The following is a 20,809-nucleotide window of genomic DNA, read 5'->3' on the forward strand; positions in this document are numbered from 1 at the left end:
AAAGAGGAACTCTCAACAAAGAACCAGAGACAATGTCCTCTGCCAAAGAACCAGTGGATATGGATATAAGCAGGAGGTCAGATGTAGACTAATTATCAGCATTAGTGATAATATAGAATCTCTAAGGGCAGAAATGAGATCTAATCAGGCCAAACTTAAAAATGCTATGAATGAGATGCAGTCTAAACTGTATACTCCAACAGACAGAGTGAATGAGGCAGAAGAATGAATTAGTGGTCTAGAACACATGCTGATAGAAAGTAAGGAAGCTGAAGAAGATAGGGATAGACAGCTAGTGGCACATAAAAACAGACTTAGATCAAGGACACCATGAAACGTTCCAATGTTAGAATTATTGGTATCCCCAAGGGGGTGGAGAGATAGAGAGGACTAGAAGGTATATTTGAGCAAAACATAGCTGAGAACTTCCCTAATCTGGGGAAGGAAATAAGCATTTGTGTTTAAGAGGCATACAGGACCCCTCCCCAAATAAGTAAGAATAGATCAACACCATGACATGTAATAATGAAGCTTGCAAATCTTACAGCCACGGAGGCTATCCTGAGAGTAGCTAGGGGGAAAAGATTTCTTACATACAGAGGGAGGAACATCAGAATAACATCAGACCTGTCTACAGAGGCCTGGCAAGTCAGATAGGGCTGGAAGGACATATTCAGGTACTAAATGGAGGACAAGGGGCGTTAGAGAGGAGTAGGGAATTTGGGTAAATTGGAAGGGGAGGTGAACCATGAGAGACTATGGACTCTGAAAAACAATCTGAGGGGTTTGAAGTGGCGGGGGGGTGGGAGGTTGGGGTACCAGGTGGTGGGTATTATAGAGGGCACAGCTTGCATGGAGCACTGGGTGTGGTGAAAAAATAATGAATAATGTTTTTCTGAAAATAAATAAATTGAAAAAAAAAAAAAAACGAACATGCAGCCAAGAATACTTTACCCAGCAGGCTGTCCTTCAGAACAGATGGAGATAAAGAGCTTTCAGGACAGTCAGAAATTGAAAGACTATGTGACCATCAAGCCATCCCTGTGAGAAATATTACGGTGAATCCTTTAAGTAAAGAGAAACCCCAAGAGTCACATAGACCAGAAAAAAAAAAAAACAGAAAACCTACAGGAACAGGGACTTTACAGACAATACAATGGCACTGAATTCATATTTTTCAATAGTTACTCTCAATGTGAATGGGCTGAATGCTCTCATCAAGAGATACAGGGTTTCAGATAGGATAAAAAAGCAGGACCCATCCATATACTGTCTACAAGAGACTCATTTTGTACCTAAAGAAAACTCCAGATTGAAGGGGATGAAGAATTATTTACCATACCAACAGACCCCAAAAGAAATCTGGGGTTCATCAAGATCAAAAGCTTCTCTGAGGGTTTTGAAGGGGCAGGGTGTGGGAGGTTGGGGTACCAGGTGGTGGGCATTATAGAGGGCACGATTGCATGGAGCACTGGGTGTGGTGCAAAAATAATGCATACTGTTATGCTACAAATAAAAAAAAATAAATTTTAAAAAGAGCATCTCAGAAGGATATGGGGTAGCTGATAAAATCAAAGAACTAAAAACCACATTCTGACTCTCATTCTCCGAGAGGGTCCAGGATCTGTGATTCAGGAAGAAGCCCCCCACTCCCGATCGCTCATCTTGAGATTCAAGGACTCAAGAAAGAATATCTAAAGAAACAGCTCCTGTGTTATCTCTGTGAGGTCTTTACAGCTGGATTAAAACTTGCTGATGTGTGAAGTGAACAGGGCTAGCTCACCATAATGGGGCTAAAAACCAACAAACTTCAGTCTACACATTTCTTTCGATAGCAAGCTACCCTGTTGCATATACATATAATCTGTTTCTTCTACATAATTATAATTTCAAGCCACTGGTTGTCTACATGGCATCTGAAAATTTAAACAAGTTTGTGCAAGACAAAGGAGAGTTGTAGGGTTCTCTGTTCCCATGGTAGAGGCAGACAACACAGCTCAGGGGCAGCTTGCTCAACAGAGGACAGAGACTCCTTTCATTCCAAATCAGACTCACTCCAAAGAACATGCTTCTAAGGCAGGCTGACTGCCAGACCTCCGTAACCAACATGGCCCCAGCACAAGCTTTTTCAGAACACTGCAGGACAGCTACAGCTTGGTATTTCTAATGACAGTGGCCAGCCACCATCACTCTCTGTCACTTAGAGAAGCTCCCACGTGAAGGGGCGGGGGGTAGGAGGTTGGGGGAACCAGGTGATGGGTATTAGAGAGGGCACGGATTGCATGGAGCACTGGGTGTGGTGCAAAAACAATGAATACTGTTATGCTGAAAGTAAAAAAAATAAAAAGGTTTGGATTTGGTATTTGAAAGAAAAAAGGAATAAAGGATTTTGTTCTGAGCAAATAATGTTGCACAAATGTTCAAGGGTTTGTGTATATATGAGTGTGTGCATGTTGCACACACACATGAGAATAGGTCATGTGTTTAAGCATTCCCCAGGATTTTGAAGAGGCTAAACCTAACACCTTCTTCATAGCACACTGAAAAACACTAGAACATATTTCATTATCATAGCCAACAGTGGATGCATCAACTCCGTTTCCTAGAACATGTAGCTGCGCTTACACTGTCCAGAAGTCAAGGCTCGCCGGACACTTCCTATACCAGTAGGGCGAGTGGTTAAGAGAGGTCCCTCCCAGTCATCATTAGCATCACCGCCCTCCTCGGGGGCACCTGCCCCAAATTGTAACAATCAGAGGTTTTACTTGTGGAGATCCCAGCTGGATGGGTCTGAGGTACAGCCTGGGTGTTGGGATTCTCAAAGGCACAAGCATTTCAATTATGTGGCAGAGGTTGGACACCAGGACTCACCTTGCCTTGTGGTACTGTGGAGGCCAGAAAACTGCTACCCTCTGGGAGTCCTTCACAGGTCAGTTTCCAGATTCAAGTGTATCTAAGTGATGGTACCTAAGTCACGTAGGATTGTGAGACAGAACTGAGGAGAAGCCATTATCTGCTCACGGATGGGAAATTTGCTGCAGTATCGAGTTCCTACCCCGGGAAGCCTGGGTGTTGGGGCAGCCACTCCTTGATGCTGTAAGTGTTGCATCCTTAACATGGTCCACAGGTGGCCTTTGAATGACCTAGACTAGAAACTCTTCCTTTAACCCTTCCAGTGAATTTTCTCCCCCAGCTTCTCTGACATATAAACATTGACAAATAAAAATTGTATGCATTTAAGGTGTACTGTATAATGATTTAATATATGTACACACTGAAATGATCACCACATCAAGCTAATTAACACACCATCAGCTCACAGAATCACCATTTTTTTGTGTGAGGACAATTTGTTTGCTGAGAGCAATGTTTTATTGATGAAAAGTAGAAGTTTCTGGAGACTTTCTTTAATCTTTATGGACATATAATGGGCATAAACCATTGTGTAAGTTTAAGGTGTGAAATGTGCAGATTTGGTACATTTATGTCTTGCCAGACGATGGCCTCTGTAGTGTTAGCTAACACCTCTATCCCAACATAATTTCTTCTTTTGGTGAGGAAATTTAAGATCTATTCTTTTAAACAGACTCTTAACTACAAGGGAACAAACCAATGGTCAGCAGAGGGGAGGTGGGTGGGGGAAGGAAGGAGGGCACCTGTCCTGATGAGACTTGGGTGTTGTGTGGAAGTGTTGAATCACTATATTGTGTAACTAAAACGAATAATAATGTGTTAATGACACTGGAAAGAAAAAAATCTGTTCTTTTAGCAACTTTCAAGCATAGAACAGAGTATTATTAGGTATAATCTCCACGCTATGTGTTAGATCTTCAGAATGTGTTCATCTTCTAACCGAAAGTCTTCATCCTTTGATCAGCCCCCCACCCCATTTCCTCCCGCCCTTTGACCTCTGACAACCACCATGCTACTCTACCTCTATGAGCTCAGCTCTTCACGAATCCACACAGAAGTGGTGTCATACAGTACTTGTCTTTGCCTTTTCCTTCTTAGCATGATACCCTCAAGTTTCATCCATGTTATCTCAAATGGCAGGATTTCCTTCCTTCTCTTGGCTAATATTACATTGTATGTATATGTATATATCTCACATCTTCTTTTTTTTTTTTTTGAATATCTTTTTTTTTCCAATTTATTTATTTTCAGAAAAACAGTATTCATTATTTTTTCACCACACCCAGTGCTCCATGCAAGCTGTGCCCTCTATAATACCCACCACCTGGTACCCCAACCTCCCACCCCCCCGCCACTTCAAACCCCTCAGATTGTTTTTCAGAGTCCATAGTCTCTCATGGTTCATCTCCCCTTCCAATTTACCCAAAAACACATACCCTCCCCAATGTCCATAACCCTACCCCCCTTCTCCCAACCCCCCTCCCCCCAGCAACCCACAGTTTGTTTCGTGAGATTAAGAGTCACTTATGGTTTCTCTCCCTCCCTATCCCATCTTGTTTCATGGATTCTTCTCCTACCCACTTAAGCCCCCATGTTGCATCACCACTCCCTCATATCAGGGAGATCATATGATAGTTGTCTTTCTCCGCTTGACTTATTTCGCTAAGCATGATATGCTCTAGTTCCATCCATGTTGTCGCAAATGGCAAGATTTCGTTTCTTTTGATGGCTGCATAGTATTCCATTGTGTATATATACCACATCTTCTTGATCCATTCATCTGTTGATGGACATCTAGGTTCTTTCCATAGCTTGGCTATTGTGGACATTGCTGCTATAAACATTCGGGTGCACGTGCCCCTTTGGATCACTACGTTTGTATCTTTAGGGTAAATTCCCAGTAGTGCAATTGCTGGGTCATAGGGCAGTTCTATTTTCAACATTTTGAGGAACCTCCATGCTGTTTTCCAGAGTGGTTGCACCAGCTTGCATTCCCACCAACAGTGTAGGAGGGTTCCCCTTTCTCCGCATCCTCGCCAGCATCTGTCATTTCCTGACTTGTTGATTTTAGCCATTCTGACTGGTGTGAGGTGATATCTCATTGTGGTTTTGATTTGTATTTCCCTGATGCCGAGTGATATGGAGCACTTTTTCATGTGTCTGTTGGCCATCTGGATGTCTTCTTTGCAGAAACGTCTGTTCATGTCCTCTGCCCATTTCTTGATTGGATTATTTGTTCTTTGGGTGTTGAGTTTGTTAAGTTCTTTATAGATTTTGGACACTAGTCCTTTATCTGATATGTCGTTTGCAAATATCTTCTCCCATTCTGTCAGTTGTCTTTTGGTTTTGTTAACTGTTTCCTTTGCTGTGCAAAAGCTTTTGATTTTGATGAAATCCCAAAAGTTCATTTTTGCCCTTGCTTCCCTTGCCTTTGGCGATGTTCCTAGGAAGATGTTGCTGCGGCTGAGGTCGAAGAGGTTGCTGCCTGTGTTCTCCTCAAGGATTTTGATGGATTCCTTTCTCACATTGAGGTCCTTAATCCATTTTGAATCTATTTTTGTGTGTGGTGTAAGGAAATGGTCCAATTTCATTTTTCTGCACGTGGCTGTCCAATTTTCCCAACACCATTTATTGAAGAGGCTGTCTTTTTTCCATTGGACATTCTTTCCTGCTTTGTCGAAGATTAGTTGACCATAGAGTTGAGGGTCTATTTCTGGGCTCTCTATTCTATTCCATTGGTCTATGTGTCTGTTTTTGTGCCAGTACCATGTTGTCTTGATGATGACAGCTTTGTAATAAAGCTTGAAGTCCGGAATTGTGATGCCACCAACTTTGGCTTTGTTTTTCAATATCCCTTTGGCTATTCGAGGTCTTTTCTGGTTCCATATAAATTTTAAAATTATTTGTTCCATTTCTTTGAAGAAGATGGATGGTACTTTGATAGGAATTGCATTAAATGTGTAGATTGCTCTAGGTAACATAGACATTTTCACAATATTTATTCTTCCAATCCAGGAGCATGGAACATTTTTCCATTTCTTTGTGTCTTCCTCAATTTCTTTCATGAGTACTTTATAGTTTTCTGAGTATAGATTCTTAGCCTCTTTGGTTAGGTTTATTCCTAGGTATCTTATGGTTTGGGGTGCAATTGTAAATGGGATTGACTCCTTAATTTCTCTTTCTTCTGTCTTGTTGTTGGTGTAGAGAAATGCAACTGATTTCTGTGCATTGATCTTATATCCTGACACTTTACTGAATTCCTGTATAAGTTCTAGCAGTTTTGGAGTGGAGTCTTTTGGGTTTTCCACATAGAGTATCATATCATCTGCGAAGAGTGATAATTTGACTTCTTCTTTGCCGATTTGGATGCCTTTAATTTCCTTTTGTTGTCTGATTGCTGAGGCTAGGACTTCTAGTACTATGTTGAATAGCAGTGGTGATAATGGACATCCCTGCCGTGTTCCTGACCTTAGTGGAAAAGCTTTCAGTTTTTCTCCATTGAGAATGATATTTGCAGTGGGTTTTTCATAGATGGCTTTGATGATATTGAGGTATGTGCCCTCTATCCCTACACTTTGAAGGGTTTTGATCAGGAAGGGATGCTGTACTTTGTCAAATGCTTTTTCAGCATCTATTGAGAGTATCATATGGTTCTTGTTCTTTATTTTATTGATGTGTTGTATCACATTGACTGATTTGCGGATGTTGAACCAACCTTGCAGCCCTGGGATAAATCCCACTTGGTCGTGGTGAATAATCCTTTTAATGTACTGTTGAATCCTATTGGCTAGTATTTTGGTGAGAATTTTCGCATCTGTGTTCATCAAGGATATTGGTCTATAGCTCTCTTTTTTGATGGGATCCTTGTCTGGTTTGGGAATCAAGGTGATGCTGGCCTCATAAAATGAGTTTGGGAGTTTTCCTTCCATTTCTATTTTTTGGAACAGTTTCAGGAGAATAGGAATTAGTTCTTCTTTAAATGTTTGGTACAATTCCCCCGGGAAGCCATCTGGCCCTGGGCTTTTGTTTGTTTGGAGATTTTTAATGACTGTTTCAATCTCCTTACTGGTTATGGGTCTGTTCAGGCTTTCTATTTCTTCCTGGTTCAATTTTGGTAGTTTATATGTTTCTAGGAATGCATCCATTTCTTCCAGATTGTCAAATTTGTTGGCGTAGAGTTGCTCATAGTATGTTCTTATAATAGTTTGTATTTCTTTGGTGTTAGTTGTGATCTCTCCTCTTTCATTCATGATTTTATTTATTTGGGTCGTTTCTCTTTTCTTTTTGATAAGTCTGGCCAAGGGTTTATCAATTTTATTAATTCTTTCAAAGAACCAGCTCCTAGTTTGGTTGATTTGTTCTATTGTTTTTTTGGTTTCTATTTCATTGATTTCTGCTCTGAACTTTATGATTTCTCTTCTCCTGCTGGGCTTAGGGTTTCTTTCTTGTTCTTTCTCCAGCTCCTTTAGGTGTAGGGTTAGGTTGTGTACCTGAGACCTTTCTTGTTTCTTGAGAAAAGCTTGTACCGCTATATATTTTCCTCTCAGGACTGTCTTTGTTGTGTCCCACAGATTTTGAACCGTTGTATTTTCATTATCATTTGTTTCCATGATTTTTTTCAATTCTTCTTTAATTTCCCGGTTGACCCATTCATTCTTTAGAAGGATGCTGTTTAGTCTCCATGTATTTGTGTTCTTTCCAAACTTCCTCTTGTGGTTGAGTTCTAGCTTCAGAGCATTGTGGTCTGAAAATATGCAGGGAATGATCCCAATCTTTTGATACCGGTTGAGTCCTGATTTAGGACCGAGGATGTGATCTATTCTGGAGAATGTTCCATGTGCACTAGAGAAGAATGTGTATTCTGTTGCTTTGGGATGAAATGTTCTGAATATATCTGTGATGTCCATCTCATCCAGTGTATCATTTAAGGCCTTTATTTCCCTGTTGATCTTTTGCTTGGATGATCTGTCCATTTCAGTGAGGGGAGTGTTAAAGTCCCCTACTATTATTGTATTATTGTTGATGTGTTTCTTTGATTTTGTTATTAATTGGTTTATATAGTTGGCTGCTCCCACATTGGGGGCATAGATATTTGAAATTGTTAGATCTTCTTGTTGGACAGACCCTTTGAGTATGATATAGTGTCCTTCCTCATCTCTTATTATAGTCTTTGGCTTAAAATCTAAGTGATCTGATATAAGGATTGCCACTCCTGCTTTTTTCTGATGTCCATTAGCATGGTAAATTCTTTTCCACCCCCTCACTTTAAGTCTGGAGGTGTCTTCGGGTTTAAAATGAGTTTCTTGGAGGCAACATATAGATGGGTTTTGTTTTTTTATCCATTCTGATACCCTGTGTCTTTTGATTGGGGCATTTAGCCCATTAACATTCAGGGTAACTATTGAGAGATATGATTTTAGTGCCATTGTATTGCCTGTAAGGTGACTGTTACTGTATATTGTCTCTGTTCCTTTCTGATCTACCACTTGTAGGCTCTCTCTTTGCTTAGAGGACCCCTTTCAGTATTTCCTGTAGAGCTGGTTTGGTGTTTGCAAATTCTTTCAGTTTTTGTTTGTCCTGGAAGCTTTTAATCTCTCCTTCTATTTTCAATGATAGCCTAGCTGGATATAGTATTCTTGGCTGCATGTTTTTCTCGTTTAGTGCTCTGAAAATGTCATGCCAGCTCTTTCTGGCCTGCCAGGTCTCTGTAGATAAGTCAGCTGCCAATCTAATACTTTTACCATTGTATGTTACAGACTTCTTTTCCCGGGCTGCTTTCAAGATTTTCTCTTTGTCACTAAGGCTTGTAAGTTTTACTATTAGGTGACGGGGTGTGGGCCTATTCTTATTGATTTTGAGGGGCGTTCTCTGAACCTCCTGAATTTTGATGCTCGTTCCCTTTGCCATATTGGGGAAATTCTCCCCAATAATTCTCTCCAGTATACCTTCTGCTCCCCTCTCTCTTTCTTCTTCTTCTGGAATCCCAATTATTCTAATGTTGTTTCGTCTTATGGTGTCACTTATCTCTCGAATTCTCCCCTCATGGTCCAGTAGCTGTTTGTCCCTCTTTTGCTCAGCTTCTTTATTCTCTGTCATTTGGTCTTCTATATCGCTAATTCTTTCTTCTGCCTCATTTATCCTAGCAGTGAGAGCCTCCATTTTTGATTGAACTTCATTAATAGCCTTTTTGATTTCAACTTGGTTAGATTTTAGTTCTTTTATTTCTCCAGAAAGGGCTTTTATATCTCTGGAGAGGGTTTCTCTAATATCTTCCATGCCTTTTTCAAGCCCAGCTATAACCTTGAGAATTGTCATTTTGAACTCTAGATCTGACATATTACCAATGTCTGTATTGATTAGGTCCCTAGCCTTCGGTACTGCCTCTTGTTCTTTTTTTTGTTGTGAATTTTTCCGCCTTGTCATTTTGTCCAGCTAAGAGTATATGAGGGAGCAAGTAAAATACTAAAAGGGTGGCAACAATCCCAGGAAAATATGCTTTAACCAAATCAGAAGAGATCCCAAATCATGTGGGGGGATTTCTCGCCCCTCACGATTGGGTGAGGGATCTCCTCTGATTGGGATCTCCTTTGATTGGGATCTCCCAATCTCTTCTGATTGGGATCTCCCAATCTCTTCCGTTTGGGATCTCTTCTGATTTGGGGATAAAAAGAGATTCAAAAAGAAAGAAAGAAAAAAAGAAAAAAAGAATTAAAAAAAAGAGATTGAATTAAAAATTCAATCAAGAATTTAAAAAAGAGTTAAGAAAAAAAAAGATTGAAGAGATTAGGATCTCTTCTGATTTGGGGATAAAAAGAGGTTCAAAAAGAAAGAAAGAAAAAAAAAGAATTAAAAAAAAAGAAAATGAATAAAGAAAAGTATAAAAAAGCAAAATATATATATATTAGATAATCTAGTTAAAAAACGTTAAAAAAGAAAAGGGTAAAATTATAAAAAATTTTAGCAGAAGAAGAGAAAAAAAATGAAAAAGAAAAAAAAATAAATTAACTGCAAGACTAAAAAATCACCGGCAGAAAGCCATGAGTTCCGTGGTTTGTTTTCTCCTCCTCTGGAATTCTGCTGCTCTCTCCTTGGTATTGAAACTGCACTCCTTGGTAGGTGAACTTGGTCTTGCCTGGATTTCTTGTTGATCTTCTGGGGGAGGGGCCTGGTGTAGTGATTCTCAAGTGTCTTTGCCCCAGGCGGAATTACACCGCCCTTACCAGGGGCCGGGGCTGAGTGATCTGCTCGGCTTTGCTTTCAGGAGCTTTTGTTCCCTGAGCGTTTTCCGTAGAGTTCCGGAGGACGGGAATACAAATGGCGGCCTCCTGGTCTCCGGCCCGGAGGAGCCGAGAGCCCAGGGCCCCGCTCCCCTGTGCGCCCTCAGCGAACTGCTCCTGGTAACTCGCGTCTGCCTAACCTCCGGCCGCGCTCCGAGCTCACCAAGCTTGCGACCGGTTCAAGGCAACTCCGAGCTGCGAGCTTACTGTCGGCTCTGTCTCTGCAGCCGGCTTTCCCGTTCCAATAACCGCAAGCTCTGCGACACTCAGACACCCCCGATCCTTCTGTGACCCCGCGGGACCTGAGGTCACGCTGACCCCGTGTGGGCTTCGCCCCGGTTTAGCCTCCGGAGCGATGTCCCTCAGCGGAACAGACTTTTAAAAGTCCTGATTTTGTGCTCCGTTGCTCCGCCGCTTGCCGGGAGCCGGCCCCTCCCCCCCGGGGTCTCTCTTCCCGTCGCTTTGGATTCACTTCTCCGCCAGTCCTACCTTTCAGAAAGTGGTTGTTTTTCTGTTTCTAGAATTGCTGTTCTTCTTCTCTTCGATCTGCCGATGGATTTGCAGGTGTTTGCAATCTTTAGATAAGCTCTCTAGCTGATCTCCTGCTAGCTGAGGTAGTCTCAGCCTGCTACTTCTCCGCCATCTTGACTCCTCCCCCTATATCTCACATCTTCTTTATCCCATCATCTGTTGATGATAATTTACATTGTTTCCTCTCTTGGTCATTGTGAAAAATGCTGCAATAAACACGAGAACGCGGATATCTGTTCGCGATCTTGTTTCACTTCCTTTGGGTACATAACCAGAAGAGGGATTCCCGGATCACAGGATACTTCTATTTTTAGCTTTAGAAGCTCCATATGGCTTCCAGAGTGGCCACGCCGGCTTCCGTTCCCACCAGCGGGTACACAAGGATTCCTTATTTTCCATGTCCTCCCCACTGCTTGTTATCTCTGTTCTTTTTACTAACAGCCATCCTGAAAGGTATCAAGTGAGAGCTCATGTGGTTTCAATTTCTATTTCCCCGATGATTAGCGATGCCAAACTATTTTTCATGTCCCTGTTGGCCATTTGTTGGTCTGATTTGGGAAAAAAGGTCTCTTCATGTCCTTTGCTCACCACTTTTATTTATTTATTTATTTGTTTTGCTATTGCATTGTATAGGTTCCTTTTCTATTTTAGATATTAACCCCTTATCAGACCTATGTTTTCCAAATATTTTTCTGTGGGTTGTCTTTTCATTTTGTTGATTGTTTCCTTTAGTAGACAGAAGATTTTTAATTTGATGTTGTTCCATTTATTTATTTTTTCTTTGGGCATCATATCCAAAAAATCATTGCCAAGATGAATGCGAAAGAGCTTATGTCCTATGTTTTTTTTAGGAATTTGAAAGTGTTAGGTTTTTAAGTCTTTAATCCATTCTGAGTTAATTTTTGTGGATGGTGTAAGGGCTCAATTTCCTGCTTTTGCATGTGGATGTCCAGCTTTTTTCAACCCTATTTATTAAAGAGATTATCCCTTCCCCATTGAGTATTCTCGGTGGCTTGTCAAAGACTAGTTGACTGTGTGTGTGGGGGGGTTATTTCTGGGCTCTCTATTCTGTTCTTTCAGTTTATGTATCTGTTTTTATGCCAGAACCATGCTATTTTGATACTATGGTTCATAATACAGTTTGAAATCAGAAAGTGTGTGATGCCTCCACTTCGTTCTTTGTCAGAATTGACTTGGTTCTTTGGAGCCTTTGCGGTTGTCTACAAATTTGTTTTTTTTTTTTAATTTATTTTTTATTTTCAACATAACAGTATTCATTATTTTTGCACCACACCCAGTGCTCCATGCAATCTGTGCCCTCTATAATACCCACCACCTTGTACCCCAACCTCCCACCCCACACCCCTTCAAAAAACTCAGATTGTTTTTCAGAGTCCATAGTCTCTCATGGTTCACCTCCCCTTCCAATTTCCCTCAACTCCCTTCTCCTCTCCATCTCCCCTTGTCCTCCATGCTATTTGTTATGCTCCACAAATAAGTGAAACCATATGATAATTGACTCTCTCTGCTTGACTTATTTCACTCAGCATAATCTCTTCCAGTCCCATCCATGTTGCTACAGAAGTTGGGTATTTGTCCTTTCTGATGGCCATCTGTACCCCAATGTTTATAGCAGCAATGGCCACAGTCACCAAATTTGGTTTTTTTTTTTTCATTTTGATACTTTTTTTCCCAGTTTATTTATTTTCAGAAAAACAGTATTCATTATTTTTTCACTACACCCAGTGCTCCATGCAAGCCGTGCCCTCTATAATACCCACCACCTGGTACCCCAATCTCCCACACCCCCGCCACTTCAAACCCATCAGATTGTTTTTCAGAGTCCATAGTCTCTTATGATTCACCTCCCCTTCCAATTTACCCCAACTCCCTTCTCCTCTATAACACCCCTTGTCCTCCATGCTATTTGTTATGCTCCACAAATAAGTGAAACCATATGATAATTGACTCTCTCTGCTTGACGTATTTCACTCAGCATAATCTCTTCCAGTCCCGTCCATGTTGCTACAAAAGTTGGGTATTCATCCTTTCTGATGGAGGCATAATACTCCATAGTGTATATGGACCACATCTTCCTTATCCATTCGTCCGTTGAAGGGCATCTTGGTTCTTTCCATAGTTTGGCGACTGTGGCCATTGCTGCTATAAACATTGGGGTACAGATGGCCCTTCTTTTCACGACATCTGTATCTTTGGGGTAAATACCCAGGAGTGCAATTGCAGGGTTATAGGGAAGCTCTCTTTTTCATTTCTTGAGGAATCTCCACACCGTTCTCCAAAGAGGCTGCACCAACTTGCATTCCCACCAACAGTGTAAGAGGGTACTTTTGGGACTTCATCAAATTTGGGGTTTTAAAAAAATGTGAAAATTGCTATCCTATTGGATTTTTAAAAAAAATTTTTTTTAATTTATTTTCAGCTTAACAGTATTCATTGCTTTTGCACCACACCCAGTGCTCCATGCAATCTGTGCCCTCTCCAATACCCACCACCTGGCTCCCCCAACCTCCCACCGCCCGCCCCTTCAAAACCCTCAGATTGGTTTTCAGAGTCCATAGTCTCTTATGGTTCACCTCCCCTTCCAATTTCCCTCAACTCCCTTCTCCTCTTAACTCCCCTTGCTCTCCATGCTATTTGTTATGCTCCACAAATAAGTGAAACCATATGATAATTGACTCTGTGCTTGACTTATTTATTCTATTGGATTTTTTAAATACTCGACCAGGTTTGTTCCAGTCTCTTGTATTTGAGCTGGAGATTTGCTACACTAATATATTTCAGAGACAGGTTAAAGTTACAAATAAACACAACTTACTATAGACATTTGAGGTTACAGGTTGGCTTCTTCAAAACCTCACACAGAAACTTGAGTCCAGTAAATCCTATGTGATTCAGCCCCAGATCCAAGTGTGTAAGGCTTGAATTTTGCTGGAGAAGTGTTGACAGATAATTGCAGCTGCTGCTGGTTATGCTACAGTACCAAAGCCTAGAAATCAATCACACAAAGACAAAATAAACCTGAGTCCTTCCTGAGGAGGTGTACTCAAACCAGGCTCGTTGACTTCAAGCCACAGGTTTCAGGCAAGCTTGCAGACAATGAGATGTGGAAATGAAGTCATGGGTGGAGTTAGAATTGCTACTTAAGGGATTATATGGGCCCCACTCACCCCCCTCCACTCCTCAAACCCACAGCTGTCTACACCCTGATCCCTGGTCCCTGTGAGTGTTTGATGTTGTTGTAATGGGGAGGAGTGGTTAAGGATCCGGAGGTGGGGAGATTATCTGGGTGAGCCAATGTAATCACAAGGATCCTTACAAGAAGGGGCAGGAAAGTCAAAGTCAGCCTGGGGAGAGGTGATAAGACAGACAGGAGGACACCGAAGACACGATGTTGCTGGCTTTGGGCATGGGGGAAGGAGCCATGAGCCAAGGGATGCAGCCACCCCTAGAAGCTGGACAAAGCCGGGAAGCAGATTCTTCCCTGGAGATCTTAGAAGGAACACAGCCCTATGGACACCTTGATTCTAGCTCAGGGAAACCCATTTTGGACTCCTGGCCTCCAGAACTTTAAGACAGTGAATTTATGTTGTTTTAAGCCTTTGAGTTTGTGACAATTGGTTACAGAAAGAGTTAGGAAACTAAGTGGTATTTATCATTTCTACTGTAACTGTGGGACAGGGAATATCCATCTTGCCTTGACTTGCAAATTCTATTAGTGGAAGGGACCAATTCTATGTCCCAAATCCAGTTACTAGATAGGCTGTATGTAGAAGTGGAGGGCACCAGTTCTTCTCAGGACAAGTCTGGCCCTAGAGCCTGGATATCCACGAGTCAGCTACACAAGATAGCAGCACGACTTCTTAACTATTAAAAACATCTTTTTTTTTTGCCTTTCCCTGGTTTACTATTACTATATCAGAAAACCAGAGATGGCTGGAATGATCACTGGCCACTTTATTAGACAGAATAATGTCCCTCTGAGATGTCTGTGCTCTAATCCCCACGCGTTACATGGCAGGTGAGACTGAGACCAAGGGTCTTGCCTGGGGGGTTATCCTGGACTGCGGAGAGGGGCGGAGTCGAATGCTAGGCGTCCTTCCTCACTGAAGTGCAGAGAGGTTCAATGTGTGTGCTTGACCCACCACAGCTGGCTTTGAAGGTGGAGGAAAGGGCCATGAATCAAGGAGCACAGTGGCCATTCGGGGACGAGACCAGCTCTCCGTTTGCAGGGACCCCTGTCCCACAGCCACAAAGAAGCAGATTCTGCCAACAGCCTGAATGAGCAAGGAACACAGAAAGGAACACAGCCTTGTGCATACTGGTCTCCTGGCCTGTGGAAGGACACAAACAGTGTTGAGCTGATAAGCTGGTGGTGATTTGTTATAGCAGTAACAGGACACCAACTTGGCTGCCTTTTCATTTCAGTGAACCTCACTAAGCGGTGGTATCAGCCTTGGCTCCCACAAGGGCCCCCTGTCACGTGGCCAGAGCCCAGGGAAAAACAGTGATGTGATATATCCAGGGATGTGGGCCCACAGGCAGCCTTTGAGACAAGCCATGATACAGCCCCTTGGCTTGGACATTTGTACATTTATAGAAACTCCCAGAACTATGGGGTAACAGAGGAAGGCCCAAGCAAGTTCTGGCAACTTAGTGATGTGGGGACACAGCTCGCAAAACAGAACTGAGCTCCAGAAAGAAGAGGTCTTGACCTGTAGCTCCTATCTCCACGGGGTGCAATTACAATGACATTTAATGCCCACGTCTTAGCTTTCTCACTGCAGAGTGGACAGACAGACACTGATTTCATAAAGCTGGGGGGCAAATGAAAGAAATCTCTGGCAAGACCTTGGCAGAGCTCCCACTACATATTAATTAATTCAGGAGCCTGGTAAATATTGTCCATGACTTATTTTTCTGTTTAGATGATTTGAGGGTAATTACATGTAACATAACTTGAAGACAGAGCTAGTGCGTGGGTGGCATCTTTTTTTTTTCTTAAAGATTCAATTTATTTATTTGACAGAGAGATGGAGAGATTGCACAAGTAGGCAAAGCAGCAGGCAGAGAGAGGGGGAAGCAGGCTCCCCGCTGAGCAGAGAGCCCAATGCGGGGCTTGATCCCAGGACCCTGAGATCATGACCTGAGCCAAAGGCAGAGGCTTAAGCCACTGAGCCACCCAGGTGTCCCAGCATCTTATTTCTTATGGAACTTTATGTTATTTCAGTGTTTGGGGGTCTGAGACAGTGGGAGTAAAAGCTCTTCCTTCTAACTCTCTCCAACCACGAGCTGAATGCTTCACGGAACTTTGAGTTACTGAGTAATTTTTGGATGCTGGGTGCCTTAAGGCATATCTTAGATCAAAACTAGTTTATAGGAAATGCTGACAGCTGCCGTCTGAGGCGATCTTGTCAACGGCAAGAACAGTGGAGATGCTGGCACTGAATAGAATCTGAGTAGAAATAGTCGCTGCAGCTCCGTTCCTTTCTCAAAACCTGTCCTGTGACTTCAGTACTAACAAGAGGATTTTAATGAGCTAGTTGGCCAGTAAGTCCACGTACAGTCAGCTGCGGGTGGAGTTTGTGTTATGTGGTCCTAAAAACAGGCCTAAGGGGCACCTGGAGCTCAGTTGGTTAAGCATCTGCCTTCAGCTGAGGTCATGATCCTAGAGTCCTTGGATCAAGCCCTTTATCGGTCTTCTCACTGAGCAGGGAGCCTGCTTCCCCCTCTGCCTGCCACTCCCCATGCTTGGGAGCACCCTCTCAGACAAATAAATAAAATCTTAAAAAAGTGCATTAAAAAAACCCATACCTGGAACCCAGTCACCTCCCCCAAATCCCTATGGAATATTGACTCTACATCTTATACTTTTTTTCCTAACACCCTCTTGTCAGGTCCACCAGATCTGACTGCCAGCATCATACCTGGGCCACTCAGAGGGACTATTAAATGCCTGCACCTGCGCTCTTGGAATCCAACATGCAAGCACACACACACAGCACGGACTTACACCAGCCCCTGCAGTTGGCAGTCCTGGTAACTCAAGCCTTCACACAGCAGCTTTACCTCACCGTCTCGCAGGGCTTTCTTGGCCAAGCACAGGTGCGTCAGCCGCTGGTTGACGATCAAGGCAGAGGACAGTTCCTTGCAACATGCTGCTGTAAGGTGACAGTCTTCCAGCCTTCCAAAGTGTCACATGAGCATTCAGAGGGGGAGGATATTTCCGAAGTCCCATTTTCTTGGCTGTCCCCAAAGCCTCAAGTCCCCAGCTACCAGACTTCTCATGACCCCCCTTCTTCTCTCACCATGTGTTTGAGGCTCAGTAATGAAGGAACAGGAGTGAGAGAAGGATGGGACGCATGAGCCACCTGCCTGGGACCCGAAGTGGGAACCGGGTGTCTGCATCACCCTATGGGTGGCCCTGTACACCCAGTACTACCACTGCTCTTCCCTATGTGGCCACAGACATAAAACAGAGATGCTCCATGGGAAGAGAGACAGTACTCACAACAGCCTCTGCAGGAAGCACTTTGGGTGTCTTAGACTCGTGCACAGCAACTTGGCGCTCTCTTCCGGGAGCTCAATTCCTGTGAGGCTCAGGCACGTGAGGGACTGGCTGATCCTGAGGGAGCAGGACAGATGGGCCCACTGCTGGGGGGCGGCCAAACAAGACACCAACCTGCCAGAGAAATGGGAACAGGTCATTCTTAAGAACCAAACACTGGAGGACGGTCTCCACTACTGCCCCTCATTCCCCATTATGTCAGATCCTGGACTAGAGGATGCAGAGTGTGGTCCCCGACCCAGTGGCATCTGCATCACCTGGCGGGCAGTTAGAAATGCAAATAAGAAACTCTGGGTGCAGAATCCACTGGCTTCGGTTTTGGGGTGTCTTATATCACCCAGAGACTCCTGGGCCACACCCTCAGACGATGGTTCAGAGGATCTGAGTCAGACCCGAGAATTGGGTTTTAACAAGTTCCTAAGCCGTACAGCTGCTGCTAGCGTGGAGACCACATGTGGAGAACTACTCAAGACTTCCAGTCAGTCAACCATTTCAGCCAGCAAGGGACCCACACTCTATCTGAAGAGAGCGTTCTTACCATGGAGAATGGAATTCCATTTGGACATTATGTGTATCATGGTCTTTGGAGTGGGGTTTCTAAAAAAATAGTAAAATATCTCATATCTGCTCTCATATCTGCCATTTACTATACATGCAAATGTGGCCAAGTTATGTAACTTCATCAAACCTCATTTCCATCTTTAAATTGGAAATAAGTCATACCCTCATGCTGAGAGTTCGTTAAAGTTGATAATTCACCTGAAGTGTGAAGTGCACTGTGTACCCTATAACCAAACGTAAGTAAAAGTCATCAAAACACTTCCTTTTCTTAGAGCCTAACCTATAACAGAGGAACCGAAGTTAACCTGGGCATTGGAACACAAAGTAGAATTTTTTTTTCCCAAAGTAGAGTGTTTAATGGCTTCCCATAAAGTAAAATAATTTTTTAAAATTTAATTTTTTCAGTGTTCCAAGATTCATTGTCGATGCATCACACCCAGTGCTCCACGCAATGAAACAAATTTTTCTGGAATCCCCTCCTTCCATTTTGGGGCATCCATTTATACCTCAAGAAGCAAGTTAATACCCCAAGTGTTCAAATTGCACACTTTCTTTTCCTGGTGAATCCTCACAGGAAAGAGAAGGGAACATCATTATCAATGGTCAATTTGGCAACAGCTATTATCAATAATGTAACAGTGAGCATATGTGTGCTTGGACTCAGTCTTAGTCCTCAAATCCCTGGGAGATGCACATTCCCCATCCTGCAGATGGGGTAAGACCTGGCTGAATAGCCCGAGATCGTAATGGTAGAGGCAGAACCACAATCAGAGACCAACAGATAACCTTGAACTGTGTTCCTATTATGACTCAAGTGTGGTCCAGTGAGGATCAAGGGCACCCCAGGATGAGTGATGGAAACCCTCACCAGAGCAATTAGGTGGAGAACATCCCAAGGGGAGACCTCTCAACCCAGAGGACTACCAAGAAAGGGAAAACCGGGTGCGTCAATGCATCCTTGCCTGGACAGATGAATCTGGACAGAATCTGGTATTCTGAACCTTGACATCGGAGAAACATAAACCACAAACATTCTCTCTGATTGAGAATGGTATCCAGTTTCAGAATGTTTTGTTGGACTACTACGGATGGTTGTCTAGGTTGTTCAGTGATCAGTACAAGTGGAAACTAAACTCCAGCCCACTTTCTGTTGTGAGGCACATGCCTGGAGTAGCACTGCTTTGAATCAGAATAAAGGATTTTTGCCCAATTTATACAGAGTTGCTCTACAGTCTTGTGGCATCTCTGTGCACATGCAAGGGGTTCTTAGGGAGAATGGGGTGTACCTGAGGTATTGTAGGTTACACTGTGGGTGTGTCAGGATCTCACACAATACGGGCAGCATATCACTCTGGTCATTTCCTTGAAGGGTCAGATGTCTGGTCATTTCCTTGAAGGGTCAGATGTCATTTCCTTGAAGGGTGAGAGTCTCGTGACCACAAAAAACAACACAGAAGTTCTGATAGGTGTCCACTGGGAAAGTATTTTTGAGGCTAGAGAAATGACAAGAAAGGTAAAATCTTGCATTTCTACATACATGAAAACAAAGGACCACAATAGGTTTAAACACTGGGAACTTTGTTCCTATTTTTCATCTCCAGTGAGGTGTGGTCAAGAAACTGTATATATGAAGGTACACAATTTAATATTTTGATATACTCCTACCTTGTGAAATTATTACCACAAACAAGCTAGTGAATATACCTCTCAGTTCACATAGTCACCATTTTATCTCTCTTTTTTTTGTGGGAAGAACACTGGAGATCAGGTCTCTTAGAAGTTTCAAGTATACCTTGCAGTTTTGTTAACTGTTGTCACATTGGTGAGGTTACGTCCCCAGAACTCACCCATTTTGCACTAACTGAAACTTTGTACGGCTTGACAAACATCTAATTTTAGGAACTCCCAGAAGCCCCCATTTCTTTAGTCATCTCAGACTTCTGCAAAAGGGAAGTTGGTCCTCAACAGTTGTTTTGGAGGAAAGCTGTTCTGCGGCTTTTTGAAAGAGATAAGGAAGGGTAGTAGTTTGTTCCTCTCAAGTGTTACCATGGGAACGTTTCAGGAACACTGTGTCCTGCTCAACATCTCACATGTAGAATCAGGATCGCATGGCTGGTGCAACCCTAAGTGAGCAGAAGAGACCCTTCTTTCTCTACGTTGACAAAGAAACCTGTGAACGAGGATGCCTTCATTTGGAGAACATCTTGCTGGTACCAGAGCCCACTTTGCAGACTAACTCATGTTTGCTCTCCTTCCCTAAACCTCCCCCCACAACCTGCTCATGTGTAAGCTTCCAGGACTTTCCCAGCATGCAAGCTGCAAGGAGGGGGGGCCCACAGGAAGACTCTGAGGTGTTGTCACAGGCAGACAGGACCACACTCTATTCTGATTACGAGTATTTAACTTGTGTAATTACTTTTTTCTGGTGCTTCTGAGCCCCCCTTATTTCTTCCCAACTTCATTCAACTTCTAGATTTTTGGATCAGATTCAGACATATACCCAGCCCAGGTCACAGGTCTGTCTCAGCACATCAATACCATCTCTCCAACAATGCTCCCAGGCATGGGTGATTTTACATCCCCTAGGGACACCTGGCAATGTCTGGAGACATTTTAGGTCATCACAGTTGGAGGCGGGGGTGTGGGTGCCACCGGCGCCTGGAAGATAGAGGCCAGGGCTGCTGCTAAAATCCTATGATGCACAGGACAGCCCAACCCCACTGTCTGCAGAGGTTGAAAAATTCTGTTCTATGCACAGCCCTATGGTTGTCTAATGGTATTGAAACTGTCGCCAGGATCTGGATGGTCGTCATGGAGTTTCATGGACATCCAAATCATATTTCACAGTGTGTTAAAATCACCTGGGGCTGGGGAGAAGGGACCACAGGTAATTATTGTTTAATGGGAGACAGAGTTTCAGTTTTGCAAGATGAAGAGTCCT

The 20,809-nt window shown here is 43.1% G+C and overlaps 1 protein-coding gene across 1 annotated transcript in view; it reads right to left on the minus strand.

The window, feature by feature from the left end:
- NLRP2 (NLR family pyrin domain containing 2) overlaps positions 1–20,809 on the minus strand; it is a 44,789-nt gene that overhangs the window by 2,639 nt on the left and 21,341 nt on the right. The window contains 5 exon segments of the mRNA XM_044260158.1: positions 10,859–10,927; positions 13,558–13,728; positions 16,753–16,923; positions 17,251–17,421; positions 19,155–19,361. Coding sequence (XP_044116093.1) covers positions 10,859–10,927; positions 13,558–13,728; positions 16,753–16,923; positions 17,251–17,421; positions 19,155–19,361 — 789 coding nt within the window.

The sequence above is a fragment of the Neovison vison genome, chromosome 7 (genome assembly GCF_020171115.1).
Source record: "Neovison vison isolate M4711 chromosome 7, ASM_NN_V1, whole genome shotgun sequence".
NCBI lineage: Eukaryota > Metazoa > Chordata > Mammalia > Carnivora > Mustelidae > Neogale > Neogale vison.